The 9,238-nt window shown below is 50.9% G+C and overlaps 1 protein-coding gene across 1 annotated transcript; it reads right to left on the reverse strand.

The window, feature by feature from the left end:
• Positions 1-971: 971 nt before the first annotated feature.
• Positions 972-7,538, reverse strand: KRT5 (keratin 5). The gene is made up of 9 exons (XM_047786697.1): positions 6,588-7,538; positions 5,786-6,000; positions 4,749-4,809; positions 4,544-4,639; positions 3,782-3,946; positions 3,339-3,464; positions 2,884-3,104; positions 2,070-2,104; positions 972-1,615 (listed from the first exon to the last, which is right to left on the reverse strand). The coding sequence occupies exons 1-9, from the start codon at positions 7,155-7,157 to the stop codon at positions 1,320-1,322; spliced, it is 1,785 nt and encodes a 594-aa protein (XP_047642653.1). The 5' UTR covers positions 7,158-7,538; the 3' UTR covers positions 972-1,319.
• Positions 7,539-9,238: the final 1,700 nt, after the last annotated feature.

Below are 9,238 nucleotides of genomic sequence, written 5' to 3' on the forward strand. Positions count from 1 at the left end.
TGCTACTGCACACAATCTTTGTAGGCAAGATCTTAAATGCATCTGACTTTCTCCTGGAGCATGGGTATGATATTACATTGAGGAATTTCCCCTTCGAAGCGACTGATAGAACACACTCATTCAGGACCAAGGAAGACCCACAGAAGAGCTCAGAGAAAGTGAATGGCCCGTTGTCCCACACATAGTGTAAGTTCCAGCCGCCTCCATTAAAATTTTGAAATTATTTGCTAATTCAAGGGACACTCCATCCCTGATTCTGTTAAGAAATCATCAGCTATTGACCCTCTAAGTACCCACATTATTAGAAGAAGCCCAATATCTTTTAGGCCTTTGGGGAGGGGTCTAAAGGCAATATAGTTCTGGTTTTGTTTGTTTGTTTGTTTGTTTTTCAGGGCCACATCTGCGGCATATGGAAGTTCCCAGGATAGGGGTCCAATTGGAGCCAAAGATGCCGGCCTACACCACAAACATAGCAACTCGGGATCTGAGCAATGTCTGCGACCTACACCATAGCTCACAGCAATGCCAGATCCTTAACCCACTGAGCAGGACCAGGGATCAAACCCCACGTCCTCATGGATACCAGTTGGGTTTTTTCCTTACCCGCTGAGCCAAATCAGGAACTCCCGGCAAATATCCTTCATTTACAAATTTGACTTAAGCCCATAATGTAGTTACTTGCAAATTGACCCACTTTGAATGCCCCCCCAACGAAAAGCTCTATAATCTGTCCAAACTGTAATACGAGGAACACTCCCCATCATGCCCTCCAGAGACACCTGCACTCTAGAGGCTTTAGCAACCACCCATCAGGCCTCCTGGAGTCTCTGGACCACCCATGATGCCCACTTTCCCTTCAAGGCCATTCTGTCTTCCTGTGAATCATCAAAAGACTCACACCTGGACAGATGGACCCAAGGGGATCTCTAGCCTGGTTGTAGATCTTGAAAAAAACAATTCTGCCCAACAGCTTATAGAAAAGCATTTTATTGAACACACTCTGGAGGTAGTCAGACCAGATGGAATCAGGGTGGGAACTCTGTTTTGATGGTTTAGATACTGGAAAACTTTGGATTCATCTCCAAAGAGCAGGCTGTAGAGACCCAAAGGCTGATTTGAAGCAGAGCGTAGAATCGGGACACAGAAGACTAGAAAGTGGGGGCTGCACCTTCCAGGAACCAAAGAACGTGGGTCTGCAATAGGCTTGATGGACTACGCTTCAGAAAAAAGAGAAAACTTGGCTTGGGCAACCACCGAGAAGAGGGAGCGCCACAGCCAGCCGCGGCTGCAGCTGGGAGACAGTGACTTGCTGGAGGCTCTTAGCTCTTGAAGCTCTTCCGGGAGGAGGAGGTGGTGGAGACAAATTTGACACTGGAGCTGCTGCCTCCGCCACCGCCAAAGCCCAGGCCTCGGCCACTGCTTGAACTGAAGCCAGCGCCTCCCACGCTGAGCCCACCGCCAAGGCCTACACCCCCGCTGCTGCTGCTGGAGTAGTAGCTGCTGCCACCACCTCCACCAATTCCACCGCCCAGACCTCCACCGAGGCCACCCCCGAGGCCGCCACCAAAGGCACTGCCACCGCCATAGCCAGAGGAGAGGGTGTTTGTGACGACCGCTGCAGAGAAAGGAAGGAAAACTTAGTGAGACCAGTCTGTGAGGTTGATCCTATGCATCTAATTGATTTGATTCCCCTTCCTGGCCCCTTTTACAGAGTAGCAGATGAGGCCCAGAAGAACAAAGTCATTTAGTCAAGGTCCTAACAAAGTTGCTGAACACAGCAGGCAACTGATGATGCTACGTCCTTACGGGATGGGGCAGGGACAAGGCAGGGGGACAGGGTCCAAGACATGTAAGGTACAGGACCTACCCCATAGGAGATAAGACATGAGCCACACTGCTTCCTGTCTCAACCTGTATTGTTTCCCCTCCACCCACTGTTTCTCACTAAGTGTATTAAATAACCATTCAGGGGATGGGAGTGTCTCCTAACTAGAAACAGCAGGATTCTGAGTTGGCACCAAATACCCCATATTGTCAAACATAATTAATGTTTGTTCAAAGTTACTTACAGATATTGACTGGTCCAACACCTTCTCCACTCAATCTGAAAGGGGAAAAAAATGAAATAAGAGTTCAAAACTCCCCCACAAAGACAGCATTAGTCTATGTGGCTATCTCCCATAGTCAGGTTTAGAGCTTGTTCTCTGAGCAAAGAGCCTGAAAAACTGCTTAAATTTGAGAAAGAGATAGTGCTCTGGAGGAATTTCCCAAGGAAGAGGACTTGACCAAGACACAGGTTATCAAAGGAAGGTTATAATTCACACTGTCCTCCACCCACTATACGGAAAGCATGAGTAAGAGGTTGTGGGAGCTATGAATATGTAAGAACCAGTTTTTGCCTTGTAGGAGCTTACACTCTGTGAGAAGACTTGGTATGGACAGAAATATTTCCAACAGGAAGGAGGCGGTAGGCAGTGTCAGAAGATTGAAGAAAAATGGAGTATAGTTTGGGAATCTGAAGGCAAGTGAATGTAACTCAGCTGGAGTAATCAGGAAAGGCTTCCTGGAGGAAGAAGTACTTGAAGAATGAGGATGACATTGGCTGAGTTGCTTAGTGGTTCGAAGGAGAGGCAGCATCCTAGACTATTAGCGGCGGGAACAGAGCCAGAAAAGTGAGTTGAAGTCACATTGTGTAGGTCAGCTATATATTGAGGAATCAGATTGGATTGGATTGGATTGGACCATTGGAGTAATGATGGCTAATCATTGTGCACAAGACACCAGCCAGCTATGTGTGTGTTTTACACCCTGTAGTGGAGAAGAAACTCTACTTTATCAAATGTGAGGCCATCCTGGGTTCACAATGTCAGCCATGTCACCCACCTGCACTCCTCGCCCTCCAGCAGCTTCCTGTAGGTGGCGATCTCCACGTCCAGGGCCAGCTTGGTGTTCATCAGCTCCTGGTACTCCCGCAGCAGCCGGGCCATGTCCTGCTTGGCCTTCTGCAGGGCATCCTCCAGCTCGGCCAGCTTGTTTCTGGCGTCCTTGAGGGCCAGCTCCCCACGCTGCTCAGCATCGGCAATGGCGTTCTGCAGGTTGGCGCACTAGAGGGGGAGGTAGGGAGGGGGGGATGGCTTAGAGGCTGAGCTGGTCTCAAAGGGGTCCCTTTCTGAGATTCCAGTATATTTGTCCTGGTCATTGTGGATGGTGCAACTTTGAAATGCTGGCTCTTATTCCAGCTCTGTGCATGTACAGGCATGTGGGTTTAGGTATGGCAAAACAAAACAAAATCGGTCTCCCTTTCAGAGCTGAGGCCCCTTCCCTGCCTTCTTTCCTACCTGCTTCTTGACGTTGTCGATCTCAGCTCTCAGCCTCTGGATCATCCTGTTCATTTCAGAGATCTCATGCTTGGTGTTGCGGAGATCATCACCGTGCCGGCCAGCTGTCTGCTGCAGCTCTTCGTACTGATGCCACCAGAAAAGGGAAACAGATAGAAATACTTTCTCAAGTTCACAGGCAGGAGCTACCAAGTAGTAAGTGCCATGGTTATGTGGGGTCTTAGATAATTTCCTCTTTGCTGACTTCGCCTTTCTGAGAAAATAATCTGGAACTCAGTGATACTCGCTTTGTGGTTCTTGAATTTGTGTGGCAGATGCATTCACAAATGCATCTCAGGAGGCCTCACAGGTTTCAGGAGCCCCATCCTCAGCCTTTGGTCATGGCCTGGAAGCTTAGACATTGGTCCATCCCTCACTCAGGGCACATCCACCTTAGCACCCACCTTGGTCTGGTACCAGGACTCGGCTTCCGTGCGGCTGCGGTTGGCGATGTCCTCGTACTGCGCCTTGACCTCGGCGATGATGCTGTCCAGGTCCAGGTTGCGGTTGTTGTCCATAGAGAGGACCACAGACGTGTCTGAGACATGTGTCTGCATCTGGGACAGCTCCTGCAGGGAGGTCGGAAGTCAGTCATGTGAGTGTGTGTTATTCAATGTCGGGTCTGTTCAAATCTCCAACTCAGGGTGCTGTGTCAACTTGAGAAAAAAACTAATAGCCCCCAACTTTAAAAACTTAGAGAAATTAGTAAACGGTCCAAATCACTACCAAATCTTTTTTTTTTTAATTTAACAACTGTGAAACTTAAGAAATTCCTACCATGCAACCTCTCAGACTCGAATTTTCTTAGGTCATAATTTATTTTAAAAGACTCTAGCTGTGTGGTCTGCCAGGCTGGGAGTAAACAGAGAGGGGGTGGTACTTGAGAAAGGGGAGGTGGCCAGGAAAGGTGTACTCAGGCCTTTAATTACTCGCTCTAAACTTCACTCTGCAAAATGATTGTTGAAGAGGTCTTTCAGTTTAAATTTAACTTTTTAAAAAATAGCTTTTATTGAGTAATAAGGGGTGAATCGTACTGGAGGAGAAGGGAAGACAGAGACATATTCATAGCCTAGGAGCCACTGAAAGTCACTTAATTCTGGAGCTCCTAATCCCTAGTGGCATCCCAGAGACCCTCTCTCTGGGTCCTGATAGGGGGCATCTCTTACCGCCTCAAAGAACATCTTCATGAAGTTGATCTCATCCATCAGTGCATCGACCTTGGCTTCCAGCTCCACCTTGTTCATGTAGGCGGCGTCCACATCCTACAGAAACAGGGATGGTTGGTACTGTACCCCACTTACACCCAGACTTAAATGACAGCGCCTTAAGTGAGCATAACCACAGGCGACAGTTTCTCTGCTACCCACGCACCTTCTTCAGCATCACAAATTCATTCTCGGCAGTGGTACGCTTGTTGATTTCATCTTCATACCTGGTGGTAAAAGGGATGGGAAGTGCTTATCAGAGAATGAAGCCTGGGGTCTTTACTGCATAAAGTCAACTGTTGGCCCACTTTCCCAATGAAAGGGGCTTCTCACATCTTCTAAGCAGAGAGGGAGCTTGAGCCCCTGGGCAAGGTCTCTACCCACCACGGTACTCTTTTCTCTGCAACTGCCTACCAGCTACTCATTCAAGGATTGCTATAGTTCAGTTTTTTCAAGAGCATTCCTTTAGAAAAACTATGCTATTTCTCCTCAAGTTCACAGGCAGGAGCTACCAAGTAGCAAGTGGCATGATTATGTGGGGTCTTAGATAATTTCTTCTTTAGTGCCTTCGCCTTTCTGAGAAACTAATCTAGAACTCAGTGATATAACCCACATCTAGTTATTTCTCTAGTGCTTCTTTTCAGATCCCATAGCCTTTGACAAACAAAACAAAACAAAACAAAACAAAACAAAAAAAAACAGAAAATTAGCAGCCCAGCTGCTGCTTCATAAGGACTAAAGAAATTATTTGAACCACCAAGCTAGGTGACATCATCCGTTCCTGCTTTGGGGAAATCCATCAAAAAGCTCACGCTATGTATTTTGAGTGTATTAGGGAGGAAAGTCCCCTGAATCAAGGATTACATGACTGATTTTTTTTTTTTCACCAAGTGGCACCAAGGGCTCTGAGCTTATTATTCTGGCTGGAGGTGAAGTGTCTTGCAGAGGGACTGAGCTAGTGGCTAGAGCTTTCTAAAGAAGGAAATGTTCTGAAATGAGGTTGTGGTGATGGTTGTACAACTGTAAATAACATAAAATACATTGAATTATTAAAAAAATGAACCTGGACTTTTTCTTCTAGTACTTTAGGTGTCTATGAAAGGTATATATTTTCAGCCCATGGTGGAGGCATAAACAGTAGTTGGGTTATAAAGTAGATCTCGTGCCAAGATCCGCCCCAGTCTCCACTCCACCCCAGCTCACTTGTTCTTGAAGTCCTCCACCAGGTCCTGCATGTTCCTCAGCTCTGAGTCCAGGCGGCCTCTCTCTCCCAGGATGCTGTCCAGCTGTCTCCTGAGGTTGTTGATGTACTGCTCGAACAAAGGCTCCAGGTTCTGCCTGACAGTCTTGGTGCCCTGCTCCTGCAGCAGGGTCCACTTGGTGTCCAGGACCTTGTTCTGCTGCTCCAGGAACCGCACCTGGGGACGGGGGAGGGGACAGAGTTTGAAGATGGAGAAACTCGTATCTCCTGCTTTGATGAGCGTTTTCCCAGTTTCCCTCCCATCTCATGCTGTCCCCCTAAACCAGGGGCAGCACCTGGCCCTGGGTCCCCGAGGGGAGGTCCAGAGTGAGGCATCAAACCTCACTCTTCTAGAAGGGACAGGACACTTATCCAGGGCACAGATGGCACTGGGCACAGGTGGCAGCTGGGCAGAGAGTGGCCCACTGCAGTGGTGGCTGTGAAGGTAGGCAGGCGGCTGCCCCAGGAACTCATCCACGTTTCTATGCAACCAGCCCCGTTACATGAAGCCCAGAGTTCATCTCTCTGCCCGGCAGTGATTAAGGAGCCCTTGTGGGGTCATCACTGAAGGGGAAGAAGTAGGACCCTTAGCAGCCATTCTAATTAAGAAAGGGGCCCATAAATTCAGGACTCAGAAACAAATAGAAAATCATAACAGCAAACTGTGAAGATGTTTGCACAAAGTCAGGAAGTCTCCCCTCTTCCTGCTTTCTCTGACAATTACTCCACACTTGTGATGGTTTTTCACAAAGAATCGTGGCTCACCTTGTCGATGAAGGAGGCAAACTTGTTGTTGAGGGTCTTGATCTGCTCCCGCTCCTCGGTCCTCACCCGCTGGATGGTGGGGTCGATTTGCAGGTTAAGGGGAGTCAGGAGACTCTGGTTGACGGTGACCTCTTGAATGCCTCCAGGGGGGCAGACGGGGAAGCCAGGGCCACCGAAGCCACCTCCAAAGCCAGCGCCGCCTCCAAAGCCAGCACCGCCACCGAGCCCAAAGCCACCACCTGCTCCACCGCCAAAACCAAATCCGCTGCTGGCTCCACCTCCAAAACCATAGCCGCCTCCAGCACCGGCACCAAATCGGTTCCTGAAGCCACCACCACTAGCGCTGATGGAGATCCTCTTGGAACCCCCCAGGTTGTAGAGGCTCCGGCTGCCATAGCCTCCAACTCCACAAGCACCCCCAAGGCTGACCCTGCCAAAGCCGCCACCGCCACCCCCAGACCGAGACACAGTGGTGAAACTGGTGCGAGAGACAGACGGGGTGATGGCAGAGGCGGCGCTGAAGCTACGGCTGCCCCCGGTGCGTAAGGACACACTCGATTGGCGAGACATGATGGCTTGTTCCTGGTGGAGCAAGAGTACCAGGCGCTAGTGGTCTGGAGGTGCTGAAGAAAAAGAGCTTGGCGGGACACGCAGAAGGCGGCTCTGCCACCCAGAAGCCGCAAGCCCCCCTTTTATCCTCTAGACCTGGGCTGGGCGGGAGAGTTTGTGGAGCTGTGAATGATTAAGTGGGCTGGGCATGCCTGGGGGGCAGCTGTGAGCTCACCGGCACACCTGCGCAGCGGTGTGGGGCTCAAAGGCAGTCTTCCTGGCAGACTCTGCTCAGGTAGGGATAACCTTGCCTCGCAGCCCTGGCATCTTGGCAGCAACTTGGAGAGGCTGCCAGCAATTCTCTCTTCATCATAGGGGCCCAGGGCTGTGAGTAGCCCAGAGGGTGCCAGGAAGCCAGGGGGCACTTGCCCAGTGTCCCAGGGATCCTCACAGGACCGTGGATGTCATCAAGCATCCCGGCACGGTGTACACCGCCCAAGAACGGCGGGCAGAGCGAGACCCCCACTACCAGGGATCTCCTCCTCTCACTCCTTTAGTTGACAGGTTGCTGAGGCTATTTCCGTCCTTGGAAAGCCAAGCATGGCCTGAGAGCTCAGCTATGTGCCTGAGGGGAAAATGAACTGCTCTCCTTTACTGCAAAGTGTCCTTTTTGGGGACAGGCACAGTAATCCAGAACTGGCTGGGCAGATTCCCCCGCAAGATTTCGGCTGGAAAGACTCCCTGAGCCCCAGGCTCCAGAAACCAAGAATGTAGGACATCCCCAGCCCCCACTGATTCCACTTTGCTCTCTGCAGGGGCAGATCTATTCCCCCTCCACACCGCAGCCCCTCCTCATTCAGCAATTTCTGCAGCATTTGAACTTTTCACTTGCTCTTTGGTCCTAGGCGGGCCCCTGTGGGGGTTTAGCAAAGCCAGGCATCCCGTACCCTCAATCCCTGCCCCCCAGAGTCCTGAGACTCTGCCTGGCAGTCACGTCTCTCTGCAGGGGGAGCTGCTCTGCCCGCTCGCCAGCCCCCCAGGTGTGTTCCAGCAAGCCCTCAGTTGTTCCACTAGGGGAAGAAATGAGTCATCGTATCTGTTGATACAGGCTGAAGGCTGCCGCAAACACATACCTGCAGGAGCTTCTAATCTCATCAGGAACATGTTGAGAATCGGCCTGCCTGTTATAACGGAGAACCACCCCGTTCCAAGCAGCGGGAATTGCTGTGCTTTCTCTGAGCTCCAGTCTGAATCCTCCTTCTGGGCCAGGGCCATGCAAGAGGAATTCTAAGTCGAGTGGATCGTCCTAGCAAAGAGACCAGAAGGGGCAGGTTTGGGGGACTAGGCAGCTGGTCTAACAATCTGCTACAGTTGTTTCCGGAAGTCCCTCACCCGGTCTCTTAGTAAGACCGCTCTGCAGAGCTTGTCTGGGTGGGCTTTGGTAGCAGATGAAGAAGAAGGGGTCTGGGTGGGTTTTAGCAAGTGTCTGTCTTAAATCAGGTCTCTTTTTTGGGGGGACGTGGTGCTGCAGACCCGAGTGGTACCACATCTCTGCCCCCTCAGGACTCTCAGGCAGTGCTTGGGGTGGTTGGTGGCACCCTTGGGCTGGGGCTGGAGGTAGGGATAGGGTGGGGATGGGTTGGAAGCCTCAGGGCTGAGGGGCTGCAGTCTCAAGAGCAAAGGAATGAGGACCAGCTCCAGCTTGGGAATCTTGAGTCAGGGCCTGTGCTTGGCCACGAGGAAGCCACGGCTGTAGGAAAATGACCCAGAGTGGCTGGGGATCAGAGAGCTGATTGCTCACCAGAGGCTGTGATGAAAAAGTGGGGGACAGGTAAATCCAGACAGACAGGCAGACAGATCGATGGCCAGAGCAAAAGCCTTACAAGGTCTTAGGCAATGAGGTCTGGTTTCCTCCCTAGCTGGAGAATTCCTGAGACGTGCAGAGATGAATTTTATTGAGTTTGCCGACTTCACACTTTGTTGCCTCTCAGGGAGCAGATGTGAGTGTCTCGGGGGTCCTGAGACAGACGGGTAGCCCCTCAGTCCCTGACAGAACAGACCTGAGCCTGAAGCCGGTGTCAGGGACTCCCAGCACGAGTCCC

This window comes from Phacochoerus africanus, chromosome 7 (assembly GCF_016906955.1).
Source record: "Phacochoerus africanus isolate WHEZ1 chromosome 7, ROS_Pafr_v1, whole genome shotgun sequence".
NCBI classification, from domain to species: Eukaryota; Metazoa; Chordata; class Mammalia; order Artiodactyla; family Suidae; genus Phacochoerus; species Phacochoerus africanus.

What these genes read in the sequence shown, in the direction of transcription:
- KRT5 (XM_047786697.1), bottom strand. Translation starts at nt 7,157, where the DNA reads ATGTCTCGCCAATCGAGTGTGTCCTTACGCACCGGGGGCAGCCGTAGC. An exon ending in AATTTGTGATGCTGAAGAAG is followed by an intron (nt 4,640 to 4,748) that starts GTGCGTGGGTAG and finishes CTGTTTCTGTAG; the next exon opens with GATGTGGACGCCGCCTACAT. An exon ending in TGTTGGACCAGTCAATATCT is followed by an intron (nt 1,616 to 2,069) that starts GTAAGTAACTTT and finishes CTTTCTCTGCAG; the next exon opens with CGGTCGTCACAAACACCCTC.